This window comes from Amblyomma americanum, chromosome 4, assembly GCF_052857255.1.
Source record: "Amblyomma americanum isolate KBUSLIRL-KWMA chromosome 4, ASM5285725v1, whole genome shotgun sequence".
Taxonomy (NCBI): domain Eukaryota; kingdom Metazoa; phylum Arthropoda; class Arachnida; order Ixodida; family Ixodidae; genus Amblyomma; species Amblyomma americanum.
This window is the reverse complement of record NC_135500.1, coordinates 197,342,166-197,361,558: the sequence shown is the minus strand read 5'-3', so window position 1 is coordinate 197,361,558 and position 19,393 is coordinate 197,342,166. Positions and strand designations below refer to the sequence as shown.

The following is a 19,393-nucleotide window of genomic DNA, read 5'->3' as shown; positions in this document are numbered from 1 at the left end:
GGCGGATGCTCGCAATCTTGCGGTATACTACTTTCATCAGACCAGTATTTGAGTACTGTAACACAGAGAAGTTCCCTCACTCAGTGACCAATGCAATTAAACTAGAAAAAGTCATCATAAAGTGTTGTGGTTTATCCATAACAAATATAAGCGCACCAATTCACCCACTAACTTTGCAGCTATTTTGGGTTTAGCGACACTGTCATCCAGAGTGCAACAAGCACGACTTTATTTCAGATGGTTCCCAGCTACTATAAGATAAGACCAATCAAAATATCTTTTTCGTAGTCACGAGCATCAAGGCATAAACATGCATGTACTGTAACAGCATACTCATACTACAATGATGTGTTCATGTATTCTTACTTCCCCTCTAGATCAGAGAATGGAATCACCTCTATTCTTTGATCATTACTGCAGACTCATCTCAGTTCATGCCGACCAATCAATACATAGTCATGTCTATATATATATTCAAACATCTCACAACACCTCGATGAATTCTTAATTTGTCGTGAAGGGTGTTTATTCTTTTTGTTTGATGTTCATTTGTTGAACTTTTCACTGGAATGCTACACCTGGCTCCAAGATACCACATACTGTTTTTGTAGCGATAGCTACACTATGCCACCTTTTCGACCCTTCAGCGTGGCACCACTTGAGCTCCATAGCACCACTTGAGCTCCATGGTGGCGTCGTAGGTCACGTGGGTTGATCATGTGGTGCCGCCGTTGGTTATGTGGTGCAGAGCAGCTGCTGGTGGTGCGGCATGCAACAGCTGTGCGCATGCACCATGTCAAGTGGGATGAAGATGAAGAAAGAACGCCCAGCGAAACGGAGCAGCGAAAGACTGACTTTGCAATTCAACTGAGCGAGTTCCACTCAGCCAGAAGTAGCTATCACGTCACTCCAGATTTAACCAGAGCTAAGCCATAGCTATTTTTTTTATTGGTGTTCTAGCTTACCTTGTTCTTTTTTGTCCATGTTTGACTTTCTGCCACAATCAGTGAGTGCACTATTTGAAATCATTTTTTCTTTTGTTTTCCCACCTACTATAGTCAGAGATAAAGACAGGCGGTATTGAAAATAAATGAGGAAGCTCAAATCAGATGTCAAACAAAGTTCAACACTTGCTACAAGTGATCCACAGGAGCAAACTGTACTTCATGCATTTATCGCCTGCCACAAATATGCATGTCACAGTGATCGATTTCAGCTGCTGTTAAGGCAAAAGCAATGTTTTTATTCACGTCTTGGCTAGTTTACAATTTACGACCTTGCTGCAATATGCTAGGCATATTCATACGAATGAAATCAACAGACTGGGTTTTGTTTACACATAATTGTAGCTCGGTAATGTTAATGACAAATGCATGTTACTCTAACAACTACGTCCCCTTTCCTTCTTTAAAAACCTTCCTATGACTACATACCACAGCCCTCTATGTACGCAAAAAAAGCCATCCTCCCAATACAGGTGGCATATGTGCCCCACATTTGAAGTAGAGTGGAGACAGCTATAAAAAATGATGGAAACAATTTAGAAAAGTTCCATCACTTAGTTTATTCCCGAAATTTTACATCCATAATGTGTGGCTGCTAATGTACTTCTCTCATTTTATACAAAAGCTCACAGTAGCACATTACATAGCCCAGAAATCATTAAATTATTTACTACAACCTGCCATTGGCACCTGGCCCCCCTTTTTTAGAGTACTATGGTCATTATAATTGGCTGAAGTCCCCGTAAAAAATCAGTTAACAGCATTCTACTATGCACAGTACAATATACTTGATAGAAAGCCAGTAAAACCAGAAGAATGCAAAAACCTTATTTACAGGAAAATACAAAAAAGTGACACTATATGAGCCTTTATGTACAACAGCCTCCACAGCAAAGGAACTGGAAGCACATAAAATCACAAGTGCCACCTAAAAAGAAGAAAAAAGAAAATGAAGGCACACTAGAGAACCGCTACCTGTGAAAATCCTTTGGTTCCGGGTAAGCCTGCACGTGAACTGTGACGTTTACCGGCGTGGAGAAAGGGGCGGTGCGGAAAGAAAGCTCTCTCGAGACACCTAGTGAGGTGTCTGAGTTTGTTCCAGCGCAGCATGCAAACGGCACCGCAGGCAAAGCTGCTTCTTCTGGGAATGTGAGGGACCTCCGTGCCCCTTTCTTCTCTTCTCTTGGTGCGATTGGCCATGGGCTATCACTGGCAGGCTTTGCAGGTAGATCGCTGCAGTCACAAGGGTCGTAGCTCCAGACCTTGTTCTTACCCAGCAAAGGGAAATCGTACGAAGGTGTGGACTGCACAGTGTGGCTCCTACCATTCTTACCAGAGCACTGGTTGCGCTCCCAAGGGCTGCGTGATATTGTTTTCTGACCTGGGCTCTTTTCTTCCATAGCAGCACTGCTGTGCCTGACTTTTTTTCTTGAGTCATTAATTCCTGCTGAGCTCTTGACGGGAGTAGTGTTCTTAACTGGTCCACCCAATGTTGATATCCTCTGGCTGCAGCCAAAATTAAATGTACGATGTGACCTTTGATCCCGGTCATCTACTTCCGACTTCAACACTGTTTCAGGCACATAGGACTCCTCCTTCAGCTCCCTATCACCTTCAAAGCAATCCTCCGCACGGCGTAGTGGCCTTTCATTGCCTCCCAGCATAGGTTCATTGCCTAACAGTTGCGATTCAGAATGTGCTGCCTTGCTAGAAGCATGTTTCACTGCTGAGTACTTTTCATGGAGGCGAGTGGACTCAAAGACATTATCAGACGCACAGGACATCTCTTCCGAATGAAACTCAAAATGAGGCAGACCTCCCGAACTCTCGCAATTGTTTTGTATGCTAGACACATTAGCGAGTGTGCTCAGCGATTCTTTTGAAGTTGGGGTCAGTTTCTTGTAACAAACTTTCCTAACAGCTTTGGCAGAAGGAGCACTTGGGCATGGTACAAACCCATAGCTGGTGGTGCGAATGTCGTGGATGTCTTCTCCAGCCTTGTATTCGTAACCAACGGGAGTGGATGCTCTTGTCGAGGAACTCTGCATTCGATGCTGCAAGCGCCTCAACTGCTCAGCCCTCTCTTCCGCCAATTTAGTCAGCTTGTGAAGTTCGTTGGTTGTGCTCCGAAGCAGTTGTTTTGCCTGAACCACGGCAGCCTTCTTCTCATTAAGTTTTGCTGTGACATTCTTTAGCATCTGGTCTAAATCTGACAGTTCTTGCGGCGACACCTGAGAGGCAACACTGCATACAGAGACCTCCTCGTGGCTTCTGCCCCTGGATGACATTCCTTGCACACCACTGTCGGTTTTATGGCTGCTACTGGCAGGAGATGTTCCCTGGGAGACAAGCTGTGGCAAAGTTCCATGCCTTGCTGCAGCCTCTCCTTCCAGTGTGATGTCATGGGAGACCTTGCTGCTTAGCACCTCAAGTAGTGCATCCTTGTGTTTCTCTTCTGACCGCAACTTGTAGACCTCATGCTCCAAGACAGCAATCTGCTTCTCACGCTGGCCCATGGCTGAAGTAAGCTCTTGGTTAAGGCCTCGCTCCTTCTCGAGCACAGACATTACTTCTTCATTCAGAGCCTCCTGTCCCTTCAGCTGGGCTTCGAGTTCAGCCTGCAAATGATATTAATCATTTAAATAATGAATGAAGGAATTAATACAACCATAGTTAGAGATTTTACTCTGCAGGGTACTGCATCATTACACGAGATAGAATTAGCCACTACTGTTTCCCGCACCATGCACTGATGGCTAAAGCTGTGTAAGTGCTTGTGGCAGTTCAGATGCTGCAAAACCACTAAGTGACTGGCCATTGATACATCAACACCTGTGGTATTGCCTAAAGGCACTCAGTGCAGTGACCTTACTAATCTCTTGAAAACTCTGCAGCCTACAAAATCATGGAAAGAAACATCATGCAAGAGTTTCAGAGGAGTCAGGTATTGCCATATTCAGCTAAGCACATCTAAGCATTCACTAGGACACTCATGCTGGCATCACAACTGCGTAGAAGCCACATCCATGTACAAAGAAGCTATGAAACTGCCTCTCTCTTTTTTGTTTATAAATAAAGGAATCTGCAGCACCCATTAGAATACAACATTCACTCTGACTCTATTTGTTAAATGCAAAAAAACACATTTATGCAAGCATACTATGCAACAACTTACAAGTGTGAAGGTCTCTTGATGAGACATAGCCCGTCTACAGTAGCATTACCAGTGAGGAAATCCTGCCAAAGCTAGCACTATATTATCAACAACCTATAATGCTTCTTGGAACATAATACTCAGCAAATATGTTGCTAGAAACAACATGTAATCTGTTGCTATCTTGAGAGACATGCTAAAAACATCTCAGTTTCACAATCAGTTTACACTGGTATATGGTTACCTTTAATGCCTGTACATAGCAATGGCTACCAAGCAACACTACAGTGCAGCTTGCTCTGGCCTACCAGCAGCTTGGTAGCTGTAATAGCAGGCACTTTACCTAGCACAACTCAGAAAAGGCTGGTACTGTGTCCTTTATTACATCCTAGGGTTGGATTAGACCCTTCAAGCTTCTAGGCTGAGCTGTACTATGAGTGCCAATGGCACCAGAAGCAAGCCTCACTGTTCAGGGCCAACACTTGATCACTTTTCTTGCTAGAGGCAAACCAGGCTTGACAGATGGTTTTAGACTATTGGTTTCCACGTTTGAGAGCAGCAAATATCAAACAAACAAAAAAAGAATGCTCACATTTCCCTGTGTCCAATCAACATGTATAATTTACACGAACTGAAACTGATGGGAAGTGTTACCATAGTGATTTGTGCTAGCAGCAAGCCTTCATACTTCTAAGAATTCTGACAATAAGGACTGACTATGATGCCTACTTCCAGTGCATGCTTAATTCTAATTACCTTAACAGCGAGGATGCTCCCAAGGTGTAAGGACTTGTCACTAGACAGTTTACCATGTTAGCACTGGCTTGAAATTTATGGTTTGTTCTCTTCATAAAGGCTGCCGGTACTCTGCTGATCTTTGTAGTTTATCTAGGTGCTTTCCTACAAGTAAAGCTTGGGCATATTATTGATTATAAAGTCACCTCTAGGGTCATTGACTGGAGGGACTCTCGCCATAGCAATCTTTAAATGCAGATTACCTTTGCAAATAAGGAGTGAACTGAACACAAGGTCACACAAATGTGTCAACGACAAACTAACCATCAGGACAAGCTTTTCCTAATCAATATTAAAGTCACTGTGATTCAGCAAAACTGCACCAGCACCATGTTACTTGAACAAGGACAAGGTAAGCAACAATTTGAGCAAACCAAAATGTTAGGGAAATCTGAAAAGGCTTTTGCAGAAACACCTGGAGAGTTCAAGCACAACCAAAAATGATGATGGCAAAAGCAGTTTACATACTTTATGCACTACTACATCCGTGCAGTGCCAAATGGCACCCAGTGCGATGAGGGGGGCCATGGATGGGCTTGCAACACGTCTCTACCTTGCGAGATGTCAAACCCAGAAGTTTTCAAATTGTTTGTAAAACTTTTCCAGCACCCGAAGTAAAACTAGTCAGAAGCTGATATAGTTGTAAGTTTGTCACATGGCAATTGTACAGTTAAGAACAATGACAATATCCATAACATAATCTTGCCGTAGCACTCCATTTCAACACAGACATACCTTGAAATCCACACATGGGCTGAAAAGAACTATGATGGAACACAAGGGTTACATTCTCATCATGGACTGACTAGAAAAGGCACCAGCAAACTCTGAACATGAGGTATGCCTTTTCATGTTTCTGAATTGCTTTTGTTGATTATAAGCATTTGTCACACAATGTGGAGATATCAAAAGCCTAGAAAATAGCCTTGGAAAAACATGCCCAGCTCAATTTTCAGCTCATTCTCAAGCTTCATGTTGCATTGTGAAAGCCATCTGTGTCAACACCCAAAACTGCTGACACACTTGTGCTATATGCCGACTGCTCCTTCAAACCTTATGGCTACAACAAAGCACATGAAATGCCAAGGGAAAGGTTAATCGTCACACAGAAGGTGAAATGCCTCTGCGTGCTTCTGACTCAAAATGAGAATATAGAGCTGCGCATTTTCCAACCCTGCACACACATGCTCAGTCAGGGTGCCATTCTGGCAATATTTTTGAGGCAGTCACAAAAAGGAGAACATGTCAATCCAATCAATGCAACTCACTTTTTCTTTCAGAAGAGAAGACAGTTCTGCATCGTGTTTGGCCTTGTTTGCCAAATTCTGCTGCTGCAAGTCCCTGCTCAGTGCTGCAGCTTCCTCATGCAGTGATTTCTTAGTGCTCAACTGCAACAAGAAGCGCAACAGTCTCAAGACACCGTAGTCTGCACATGTCTTGTATAAAACCAAGCCCCAAGTACACAACAAAATGATTTTGAGTAAGCAGAATGCTGCGTGTTTGGTCCCTTGCCCTATATGCTTCAAGGCAGGCATTGCGCAGGAGTGATGTACACCTGCTAGCAGTTGTAGTAGCAAGCAACATTAAAAAGAAATAGTAAAGGTGAGACCCTCCGCCCATGTTTGCCCAATACAGTAGATCTTCCGACACAGTGAGCAGAAACACACTTTCTGCATCAAGCTATTGCGCAAGGCTGGCCACAAAAAGCAAGCACTGTGTGTGACAAGCCTATCTGTGCAGCTGCATGTTAAACTGCATGCTCTGCCATCAAATTTTACAGGAAACAGTCAGAAAACACTGCATTATGCTTTGACAACCATAACAGACGTCGCGAAAGAAGTGGTCTGAAAAATACCGTATTTACTCCCATAATGCTCGCAATCGCGTAATGCTCGCACCCCTCACATTGGCTATCAAACATTGGAAAATTTTTTTTCCCCCGCATAATCATCGCACCCCCAAAATCACTGCCGCGAGCCGTCTGCTTGTCGTAGCGATCGCCATCTATTGACTGCGGCCACAACTAACTGCCATGGTTGGGCGCGCGTGCTACTAGGCGGCGGTACTGTGCTATCATCCGCTGCCACCGCCGCTACCGCTCATCCACTCACCACCGCTACGCCATTTTGCGAAGGTGTCTCCAGCTCTCCGGTGTCTCGTAGGCCTCGTTTGCCTTGTTTGCGTGTTGCACCGTGCTCTTTGTGCCGCTTCGCCATGGGACGCTACACAAGCTACACAGCTGCTTTTAAGCTAAAAGCTATTGAGTATGCGTTGGAACATGGCAACCGCGCCGCCAGTGTCTGCCTTCCGTGGACCGAAGACTGGGAAATTTCCTGCCGTCGAATCCTCTTTACTGGAATATATCAAGGCTCGACGAGCGGATGGGTGTGCTGTGTCGATTGATTTGATACGGAACCAGGCGCTCGTAATCGCAAGAAAGGAGGGCATCCCGGTGCAAGACTTCCGCGCTAGTAACGGGTGGGCCACATGATTTATGCGGCACAATGGACTCTCGCTCAGGAGGCGAACGACGCTTTGCCAGCGCCTGCCCGCAGCCTATGAAGAGAAAATAGCGGACTTCCATCGATTCGTTATCAGGATCCGGCAGGAGAAAAGCTTCTTGCTCTCCCAGATAGGGAACGCGGACCAAACTCCGCTGAATTTCGATATGCCCAGCAGCAGGACAGTCAAACAGACAGGCGCTCGGATTGTGCACGTCAGGACTACAGGTGCCGAAAAACAGAGGTGCACGGTCATGCTAGGCGTGACGGCGGACGGGCGGAAGCTCCCACCATACGTCATTTTCAAGCGGAAGACCCTCCCGAAAGGAAAGCTCCCCCCTGGTATACACGTGCGCGTCCAAGAAAAGGGGTGGATGACCGCGGACCTTATGGTGGACTGGGTGAAGACTGTGTGGGGGCGGCGACCGGGAGCGCTTCTTTTTCCGTCGCTCCTCGAACTTGATAGCTTTCGGGGCCATCTTCAAGAGTCGGTTCGGGCGAAGTTCAAGGAACTGCGCACAGACCTGGCTGTTATACCCGGCGGCCTCACATCAATGCTACAGCCTCTTGACGTATCTTTGAACAAGCCATTTAAAGATAACGTCCGGAGGCTGTACGCAGAATGGATGGCCGAAGGTGAACATGCTCTGACGCCGGGCGGCAAGATCAAAAGACCGTCCGTGGAGCTGCTGTGCAGCTGGGTATCAGAGGCATGGGGGATGATTGATGTAAACATGGTGGCCAGAAGCTTCAAGAAAACAGGAATTTCTAACGCCCTGGATGCGACCGAGGACCACCTGGTGTGGGACGACGAAGAAGCATCGGAAGATGAAGAAACCATCGATTCCAGTGTCGACACGGACTCTGATGAAGAGTAGAATTGCCTGCAGGACGTACGCAACGCGAGTAGTGACAGGGAGGTTGCGCGCGGCAAATAAAGTGCTTTAGCAGCTTGAGCTTACGTTCACCCTGTACTTTCATAACGAAGGTAAGTTACGCTTGAAAGTAATGTTTTCGTTATATTTACAATTGCGGACCTGACAATCCTGATCTTGCACCCATTCATCTTTGCATTTAACACTCCGAAACATTTGCTTGAAAATTTTCCCCGCATAATTATCGCACCCCCAAACTTCGCGTTGATTTTCAGGGAAAAAAAGTGCGAGGATTACGCGAGTAAATACGGTACATAAAGGTGCAATGGGCAAGATGCCGATAGAAGCTCAAGATAAATCTCAGTATTGAAGCCAGCTACAAGGACACACCTATCTAAGATATCAATCCCATGCTGTAAGAAAGCATGTAAAGTGAAAGGAATGTTTCAGAGTAATACCCCTGTTACACAGACGATTTCAAATGCCTTTCAGATGAACAGCAGTTTAGCTTCCCAAACGAGGCTGATCTGAACACTGAACAACACTCACCTGCACTTACATGGCACGTTCCATGAAACTCAGTTCAACCTCTGGGTCACGAGATTACGCTATGTGTAGGAAATTTATCATTAAATAATGTCTAAATTTTGGTATCCCTCACTTTAAAGATTCGTTTCATACTTTACTTCACTTAGTCACAATTTCTACACAAGTTTTGTACCCTGCATATGACTCAGCTAAGCATGACACATAGCAAAGACAATTCAGTAGAGGCGTAACATGATTTGCCACTAGGCTGCAGTTTCTGATATTGCTTCACGCATTTGCATGTTTAATATCATTCAGTAAGTGAAAGTTACAAGTTGAGACTTATACTAGTCAGAACAGCAACTTTTTGTACAATCAGAGCACAAATGGCAGCGGAATATGCCACTGACTTAACAAAAGCAGTGGGCACGTCGACCACCATCTTGTAAGTTGACCAGTGCAGCAGACTACGAACTTCAGTCAAACTAAACTGCTGTTGAGATCTCAACAGCAGTTTGAGCTGCCGTCTGACACCGCTAGCTGCTGTTCAGTTCAACTGAAGCTGCACTGAACTGCCGTTCAAAATGTCTGCGTAAATAGTGCATAAGACTCATACCTCCACTTGCATTTCTTCAGACAATGCCTGCAATTCCTTCAGGTGCTCACTCTTCAGCTGCTGTATTCTTGATTTCATCTTTGTCTCTAGACGTTTGATCTCTGCTCTGTGGAGCAAAATATATAAATCAGTAAAGCTTAGGTTAAGGAAAATGCTCGTAATTTAAACCTGCAAGAGCCAAAAATGGGAAAAGAGCAAATTGAAGAGCACTTATTCCAACAAAGCTTTGCCATTGCTCGAACCATTAAAAACAGATAACCATATCACTGCCTTCAACAGCGGTGGGCTGGCAATAATTCAAATTCGGTCATTTACGCTTTCAGTTAATTTAAAAAAATTTCAAAAATGGTTGGCCAGGTATATTTTCAAAGCATTTTAAACCCACTTAATTTGTACAGCGGTTTCACTTAATTCAAACTTTTTGCCTTGCTCCAACACCCCTGAAGTGTGAAAAAGCTGTAGCAGAGGTTGAATATGCCAGGTTTGCGGCGCCACATGAGCTGAAAATCTGCCTCTTCCAAAAAGTTCACTAAGACAAGGTTCGATCGGCACTCCAAGCGATTGGAGGGACTCCATCGACACGTAGCCGGCGCAGTTTCATTTTCTGAGCCATGCTGCCAGCCCGTGGCAACAGCAGCCATTGGCTATACTTCAGAGATCTAAGCCCAACAGCGCATCGGTTCGGGTGCTGACTGGTGCCTAACTGGACTTCTTTCTTTTAGGAGGCTCATCGCCATTCCGGCGTAAATGTGCATTCCCCTCGCTTCTGTCTACGTGGTCTTGTGCGCCAAAAATGTGCGCTCATTGCGAGCTGCAAACTGTTTCTATGGTGAAGCCTCCTTACGACATCATTTGTGAGGAGGCTCTACCACTAATGCGTCACACCTGTGAAGGAGGCCGCAGAAGGCCTTACTAACTTGGCGCAGTTCTGCTTTGATATTCCTAACAGTGGGCATGCTGAACATCATGAGGGAATTGCGAAAAATCGTCACTGCCCTCAAAAATAACAGCAAACAACCACTGCCTATTTTCTCATCAAAAAGTTTTATGAGTAGAGGGAGCTTCCCAATTAGCGGATAGGGGAACAGTGGGATGCACGCCAGTGCGCATGCGCGGAACAGAAACGCCCCTCAGGTTACTGTCCTGCACATGCGCACTGGTGCCCCGCTGTTCCCCTGTCCCCCAATCGATATGGTCCCCCTATTCTAAACTCGCTATTAAAATTTCCTACGATGCAAATGGTTTCTTAGTTTATTTTGTAGCTGTTCCATGGCTCGACCTTCAGATAATTCAGATGTTTTTTCCAGTCCCTCAACATCCCAGTTAATGTGGTTTTACTCTAAATTTTTCAACCACACAACAGGTTTGAGACTGCTGGTTAGATGAACAAATCAGTGCCTTTCACCCAAATTTTATGTTGTGCTAACACATTTAGCTTTTAGATAGTTGCCTAGAGAAAGAGTTCCAAAATACAATTCTTATACATAGACATCCATATAGGACTGTCACATTGGTTTTGGATCATATTAAAGCCCACTTCTGATAATTCATACAAAAATTACCGGTCTCTTGAAGTTTTTAATGAAAGTCTACTGTATAAACTACATACATAGCCACTTGGTTGTTTATAACAGTTTCAACTTCATGTTTTCTCATATATACACATCCTGAAACTTTGCCATCGCAATCTCACACAGCAGTGCAAATTTCACAGAGCTATCATGAACCCTTCATACCTCCATTGATGTGTCAGTAAACGAGATCACTTTAGTCAACCATTACTGTGAAGTTTCACACTAGAAAATAAGTACCTGTTCACTTGCATCAAACCATTAAAGGGATGATGAAATAATATTTACTGAGGTTAGGAAAAGCACATGAGAGACTAGTATTCCATTACTCATCACTGCACCACGAGAATCTTCAGCTAGCTTTGAGATATCCGCAAATTAAAAATGGTGCTCCTTCTCACATTCTTCAACTCATACATGCAGACATACCAGAAAAAAAATTTAAAAAAAGACAGTTCGGGAATGCACCCCTCCACGACCCATCTAGCCCCATCCTGCCCACGCCCCCTGGGCATTCCCAATGAGAAGGCTCAGCCAGATAGCCCACTGACGTCATCGAGGTACGGGCAGCTGAGAAGGTGCAGTGAGGTGTACCCCTAATCCGTTGCAAGCAACTGCTAGCAGCAATTTTTAAAAATTATTTGGAAATTATAGGGTCCATGCAGAGATCCAACCTTTACAGATCTGTTGCACTACAATATGACCATCAAAATCATTTCAGGGTCCCTTTAAAGCATGGAGGCTCAATAGCAAAAGAATGCGCAATGGAAAACAGTTAAAGCTCAAGAGCCTGAGAAGAAAAACACAATGGAATACAGCTCACTTTCTCACCCAAAACCTTGCACAGGGTACCAAGAATTGAAAAATGTCACTCCTTTCACTTTCCAGCTTTATTCACTAGTGTACTGCCTTTCACAAAATGCATGAAATATGCACGCAGCCTCTTCCCAGCAAACAAGCAAAGCACACTGCAGATTTTACTGAATACAATTCGGTAAAGATTTGCAGGTGGGGCTAGTTCCAGCTGGGGTGTGATTCCTTTCCGTCCTCTCCTCTGGCACCACAGCATTTTGCACAGCTGTGAAGACTGACTACAGTTGGATACAACTTCAGAACGAAGTGGCAGATGCCCCTCAAAGGATGCCCTCAAGCCAATGGCGCAGACTGATTTTCATGACGTCATGGTTTCACGCTAGCAGGTCCAAGGGGGTTGCTCAAGGGGGAGAATCAGTCAATGCCATTGACTAGAGGGGCATTTGCTGCTTCGTTCTTGAGTTGTATCAGACAATACGTAAGATACCGCAGTTGTGGCCGAGGGGCTTGGGCGTCCGCCTCAGCTGCGGAAGGTGGCTGGTTCAAAACCTACCGCCGGCAACCCACCGGTAAAAATGGGTACAAGCGTCCCCCAGCCCGGCGCCCGGCTTCCTCAGGGGTGTGCGCTTGGAAGAAGCTCCACAAACCCCACTGCGCCCTCCGGGGCAAAACCAGTTTCGAACACAATCAGGCTGCAAAGGTGGTTCGTAAGTTGAGAGGTCGCAACGAGTGTTGCGAGTTAGGCGAAGTTTAAATGAGTCCGCTCAGCAAGAGTTCAGCACATAAAAATGAATGATACCTTCGAACCACATTGGCCGAAGGTGTACGTTCGCAGCTAGGCGAGAACTCGACCCGCGAGGGCTGCAGCAGGGTTTACGGAGCTTCTCCCAAGCGAACACCCCTAAAGGAAGCCGGGCGCCAGGCCGGGGACCGCTTGTACCCATTTTTACCGGTTGGTGTCCGGCGGTGGGTTTCGAACCAACCACCTCCCGCAGCCGAGACGGGCGCCCAACCAACTAGGCCACGGCTTCGGTAAGATGCAGTTCGAAAACATTAATGGCTATTTTCCCAAAGCAAATGACAGTGACTTCTTCAGGTATGAACAGAAGTGAATGCCAGCACAGCAACAAAGGCATCAGAGTAAAAGACGGGAATTTATCAACAAAAAGAACCAATTTGAACATTCCCAGGTTTTATTTTCTGCAACTGAACCAAGCGAGTACTCAGTAGATAAGCGAACAGTGACCAACACATCATTTGCTACACAATATTTCAGAGTAAACTAGCAAGAAATTTAAGAATGACTGCCTTGTTTTTGTGAGTTTTGCTTTTCATTCAGAGTTGCAACACAACTTGCAAAACAATAATAATAAAAAAAAGCATTCCCCGCATACTCAACTGTGCATCTGCGAGCTGCAGCAGCAAGCTCTCAGCTTGCTGCCTTGCATTGCTTGCCCGTTCCAGGTCCAGCCTGTGTTGCCTCTCGTAGTCCTCCTCCACAGCCTTTAATCTACAAATGCCAATGGATGAGTATGGAATTAAATCGTACCCAATAAAAAGAGCATCCTGTTTCATGCTGTGAATTCAAACTCTGAAGCAGGTGACAAATAACTCATGAGTGATGACACCAGAAGTAGTGGCTCAACTAGGAGACCTGTCTTTCCTCATTCTTAGCTTCAATCACATTCACCATTCACATTTTGTTGCAACAGGATAACTTAGCTAAAATCTATAATGTAAAATATTCACTGTAAACCTCTGACATAATTTCCTGTGCTTATTAACCACTGTTTTAGCCCACTTTGGCACTGCCTTCATGCCACTGTTCCCCATATTGACTACAGGCCGGTTAGGTAAGGCATAAAATAGCAAAGGCAAGAAGATTGCTGTCAATTGCAAAAAAGTTAGTCACTAGCTGCTTAGCACTGCCTTCTGTTTTAGGGCCTGCAGCTTGGAAGTTCCATGAATTCATGCCATTTTTCTGTTGCAGAGTTACACTGTGGACTGTAAAGAAAGAATTAGTGAAGGGTATTATGGATTATACCTTCAGCTAGCTAGCCTTCCTCAGCAGGCATGAAAATCTTAATAAAATCGATTTTGCATCTCACCCTCATTGAAATGCAAATATCACAGGTAGGAATCAAACCTATGACTTTAGGCTGACAAGCAGGATAGCACAGTTGCTGAGCCAACTGCTAGTTTAAAAATTTGATGCCCATCGTTATATATTAAGTACAAAGAGAAGAACAGCGATTTGACAAATAATACAGACCTGTGTCTGTGTTCATCCAAGAGGTTCTCCCGCCATTGAAGATACTCCTGTTGACTTTTTGCCAGCCGCTGCTCAAGCTACAAGACAGGCAGGAGAAACAATCAGCAATAAACAAGACACTAATCTGAATTGTTAGTATGGTATCACTGTTAAACATGCAGATTAGGAAAGTTTATGGTTTGGTTTAGGGGGTTTAGCATCCCAAAGCGACTCAGACAACGAGGGACGCCGTAGTGAAGGACTCCAGAAATTTCAACCACCTGGGGTTCTTTAACGTGCACTGACATCGCACAGAACACGGGCCTCTAGAATTTTGCCTCCATCAAAATTCGACTGCCGCGGCTGAGATCAAACCCGCGCCTTTCGGGTCAGCAGCAGAGCGCCATAACGACTGAAACACTGCGGCGGCTGATTAGGAAAGTGATCACATCTGTTACTGTGATAAGCACTGTAATAATTGATGACCATCGTTATTTACAGGGCCCCTGAAACACTCTTATGACGATCCCGAGAAACGTCTCAAAGACTGCAGGGTGCCTTACAAGGAATGTGATCCTGAAAGAATTTTTTCTCAGCCTGCAACGAGTGAGGTGAAATCAAATGTACAGTATTCAGCTTTTGCCATTTCCAAAGCTTTCTCATACTCATTTGCCTTAGACTTACACCTGCAGAAGTGTATAATAAGCCGCCTTGCTTGCAAGAGATTTTCATTATTCCCCCCTTAACAAAAGCCTGTCCTGTGAAATGTGCGCATTTAACACCCCTGAGGGTAATCCATTAGTCAAAGCTCACTTCATGATGTAGTTTACAGCCCCTTCAAGAAGCAATGCACAGTACAGTATACTATGCCCATTACAACAGATGAACTGTACTGACTTGTGAACTAGTATTCTACAGAGCAAACAAATAAACTCCAGTCTGGAAAACATGAAACACAACAGTGCCTGAGACTTCACATACAATTCCTTTTCTTGTTAAACAATTTACACACGTCATCAAAGCTGCTTAATGCAAATCAGCTAGCAATGCGAAATACAGAGTAAAGTGAATCAAATATGAAAACCAAATGCATCAGCCTCAACCTACTCTCCAAAAGGCTCCGTGTAAGCCAAACTAGGAGAGCAACTATATAAAAATAAAGATTCTTGTTCACTGCACCGACCACACTTTTGCTAAAAAATTGACACTAAATTTTCCACCGTTGACTGCATGCTTTTGCCGTGCTCCTATGAGTGTCATTCACTCAACGATTCTTGCTATCTTGCAAGTCTTAGTATAGTCTGACAGCTTTCGTCATCAATGTCTAACACACAGCACTTTTGTGCTACGACGACATCCAGTTTTACCACTTTACAGTGCCTCTCACCTCTGTGATCCGCTGCTTGAGTAGTTTCACATGACCCCTGTATGTGGGTACCAGAGACTGCAGTGTCTCCCACAGCTGTTGGTTTTGCTCATTTGTTGGAGGGCCCGCAGATGCAGACAGCCGCTGTTCGAGTAGACAAAGCAGCACCTCCAGCTCCTCATCATCACCGGGTTCCTTATCAGTAGGAATTTTAAAAAACAGAAACCCAGGGTTAGGTGTCAACGATTCTCTCAAAACCATCAAACCAAACAGATGTGGCTGCTGGGGTGCAGATGCTCCCGTTTAGATATGCTTTAATGTCTGAGCGTTTAAAACAACACACAGACAATTTTCTCACTTCCAAGTGTCTTAGTCTGTGCTGCTCATCTTATTTTAACAGCCAAGGAAAAGCAGGAACTGAAATGCATGCCGTTTCATTTTGAATAAGGCCCATAAAATGTGTTGCTTTGTTGCCTCTGGCCTACAAGAGCCTAGGCAGCCGTGTGACCGCACTACAACCACAGCCGTCTTACGTGTGGCAAACAAATGCCTGTTCTGGCTCATGTAAAAGGTATTAGCTCTTGCGAACAAAATCTGACTTCCTATGAAGCTAGTTTGTTATATTTAGGTGCAATGCACTACAATGAAAACTTGTACCACAAAATCTACCACCATCATTAGCAGCTATGTTGAACAGAATGTAGGAGAGAAGTTCTTTCAGTGATCTCCAATTTCTAGGGGCTTTCAATAAGTTTTGCATCCTGGACTGTAACGCATGAATAATTAGAAGAAAGCACAACAGAGATGAGGCATATGACGAGAAGAGGATGTTTGCGATTGTGTTACTTTGTGTCTTGATTGTGTTGCGCTTTGTTTCAAATAACTAAAAGGTATCGCACTCAAATGTACTGAATGTCGTCGTTCTCAGCAGTGCAGCACTTTTCAGTACAGTCCACACGAGCAACTGCCAACTTCTACCGCTGGTGCACTAGTACGCATGCTGTCGTGAAAGAATGAATGTGGCTGTTGACAACAAAAACAGCGCACTGCATTGATGACATCTCAGTAGGTTAACAACCGTGTACTCAGATGTTGCCCCAATGAGGAAACAACCCAACCATAGGCTGCAACTAGGTAGAATGACCGGGGCCTGTAAGGTGCAATGCACCGTTGGTGTCAACGGCTGCCACCATTCTCCTATGCCACGCCAGCATGGAGACACTAGTGCACCAGTGGCAAGAGGGGGACCATTCCAAATTTTCATTTGAATGAAAGATCTTTCGGTTCCATAAATAACTGCGAATTTCCTGACCTTATCATTCCTAACGAGCGCACTGCACCTGACTGCAGGCCTCCTCAATTTGAGTGCACTATACTGAATCCAGGGAGCACTAAGACACTGGTTTAGGCAGCTGAAGTGCAGCTAGGCATTAACACTGTGAGGGCGCTTCCAAAACGAATCACTGAGTGCAGGCCTTGACGTCTGCTCACCATGGCATTGTTGCCATAGAACAGCCAGCTGCATGCCATCTACATTGACTACACCTAATAACTCCATAGAGTAAGCTAATAAGTTGAATCAAGGTGCTGGGGACTTCCTGCCCTCAACAAGCCCCCGATTGCTGTTTATCTGAACAAAATGGTTTGGTTTTGGTTTTAAAGGCTTGGTTTATGGGGTTTAACGTCCCAAAGTGACTCAGCCTTTAGGGATGCCGTAGTGGAGAGCTCACTAATAATTTCGACCACCTAGAGTTCTTTAACATGCACTGACATTGCATAGTACATGGGCCTCTAGCATTTCATCCCCATCAAAATGCGACTGCCACGGCAGGGATTGAACCAGTGTCTTTCGGGTTAGCAGCCGAGCACCATAAGCACTAAGCCACCGCGGCGGCATAAACAAAATGGTTCCATGCACTACACATGATCTGGAAATATGTATTCAACTGCTGCCCACAGGCGACAGCACAGCTTTACAAACATGACACCCCCTATGGATCTGCACTACCTTCTGTCATAAAGGAACCATCAGCCTTTAGACAATGGAGGAAGGAAAGCCTAGAACAGGCCTTCGCTATCCTAGCTGCAGGACATAGAAAGTGCCGGAAGTCACGTGTCTGACAAGGCATACTGGGAGTCTTTAACCAATGCCATAGCCAATAGTAACGTTGGGCGCAGCGGCAGCGTCTGCTTCATTGCTGCGCATGTGCAAGCGCGCCGAGACGACTGCAAACGATCAAGGGTGAGCCTCATGTCCAGATTAAAAGAATGTGACGTAACGGCCTCTCCTAAATTTTTTTCTTCCTCCGTGGTTTACACGACACCATCTTTAATCTGCACACACTTGTCGGCACATTGCTGCACTTACACTTCAGTGAGTACAAGCTGCCCTGAGGTCATACTGAACAATGCACGCATATTTCAAAAATGAATAAGTGAACGGTTTGCATGGCACTGGAAAAAACGAATGCAAAAATGCTGGACTGTTTGAACTGGTGCAGCCAAATCGAAGAGAATCTTATGTCTTTCTGCCCGCAGTACCCACACAATCCATACACAATTCCTACAACACAAAATTAAAACATAAAATACCTGCACTAGACAACGCATTTCCTGTCCGAGGCACAGGGAGCCAAAACACATGTAGCTTAAGGTGCCTTGGCTCATTACCTGCTTTGCTGCTGGTGCGTCCAACGGTGCTTCGCCAAGGCGTCCAGTGCTTTGAGGTTTATCACCTTCCTTTCTTCCCCCATTACTGTCACTGGTCTGCGTCGTGAATGTAACTACTGACAGATCTTCTGCTCCACGGTCCTCGGACACATCGCTTTGGACATCGCCAGGCTGTAGATTCGAGCCTTCAGCTGTGTCTTGTGGCGAAGCAGCCATTTCCGTGCCTTGGAAGTGCGAGAAGCCGACATGAAGCAACATGCGAACACAAGCAAGTTATTTCTTGGAGAGGGATGTAAACGACAAGTGTTTTAATTTCTTTTTACAGCAGCAACTGCAGTTTGCTAAAACGTGCAGTCTTTGCTGCTAAATTTAGTCTTCATTAAGGAGAAGTTGCTAGTAGCTCGCAACCATATTTCTTGCGAATGTTCGAAGCCTCTTAGCAGAAATGTCAGGGAATACAGCGCTCGCTCTAAATCAGCAGGGGGCGTCACTTATTCAAGTGCAGAAGGAGACGCAGCAGTAGCGCGTGATATGAGCAGAAAATGTGAGCTTTGAGCTAAAACATCATACAGTGATAAACAGCACCTTGGCGCTTCTGAATGCAGACCTTTCGTGGTGCCGCCAATCAAGCACAGAACTGCAAGTGCGGGCTAAAGATACAAGAGAGAGCGGTTTACTTCAAAAACGCTAATCCTTGTCCGCACTCAAATTTGTTTTCAATGTGCACACTTTACCGCAGAATGCACCGAAAACTAAGTGGCGCACAGGAAGGACTACGATGTCACATGGTGAGAACAGCCCCGGGGCACCTGCCTCTCTCCGAAGTGATAAACAACCAGCCTCAAGCCAACACAGCATGGCAAGGGTAGAAGTAATAGTCGACGCTGTTAACTTACCTCGGCACCGTGTTTTACAGTGGAACAGGCTTCATCGCTTGAATTAAGAGACGAAAATTTGAATTCTCCAAAACGGTAGCCTCGCTTCAATGTCCCGCTCAAAACACCGTTGACGGCGCCCAGATTCGGCCACGCATTTGTAGCATTAGCTTCGCCAGTGTCGTATTTCAAAACAATTTAGCTTGTTGTTTGCAATAAATAAAGTCAGTAATATTTTAGTTTTACGCAATAGTAAACTGGGTTTTGATTATGAGATGTAGGAAGACCGCGGGGCCGTGCTAAAGTGAACTATATTTTAATATTTTACTGTAGCCGTATGCGTGCACGTTGACGTTGGCTGTCACAAGCGTGGT

The 19,393-nt window shown here is 45.1% G+C and overlaps 1 protein-coding gene across 1 annotated transcript; it reads right to left on the bottom strand.

The window, feature by feature from the left end:
• Positions 1-1,210: 1,210 nt before the first annotated feature.
• On the bottom strand, positions 1,211-19,163 carry LOC144129000 (uncharacterized). The gene is made up of 8 exons (XM_077662859.1): positions 19,041-19,163; positions 18,145-18,368; positions 15,496-15,669; positions 14,130-14,206; positions 13,257-13,367; positions 9,474-9,579; positions 6,222-6,341; positions 1,211-3,622 (listed from the first exon to the last, which is right to left on the bottom strand). The coding sequence occupies exons 2-8, from the start codon at positions 18,358-18,360 to the stop codon at positions 1,976-1,978; spliced, it is 2,451 nt and encodes an 816-aa protein (XP_077518985.1). The 5' UTR covers positions 18,361-18,368; positions 19,041-19,163; the 3' UTR covers positions 1,211-1,975.
• Positions 19,164-19,393: the final 230 nt, after the last annotated feature.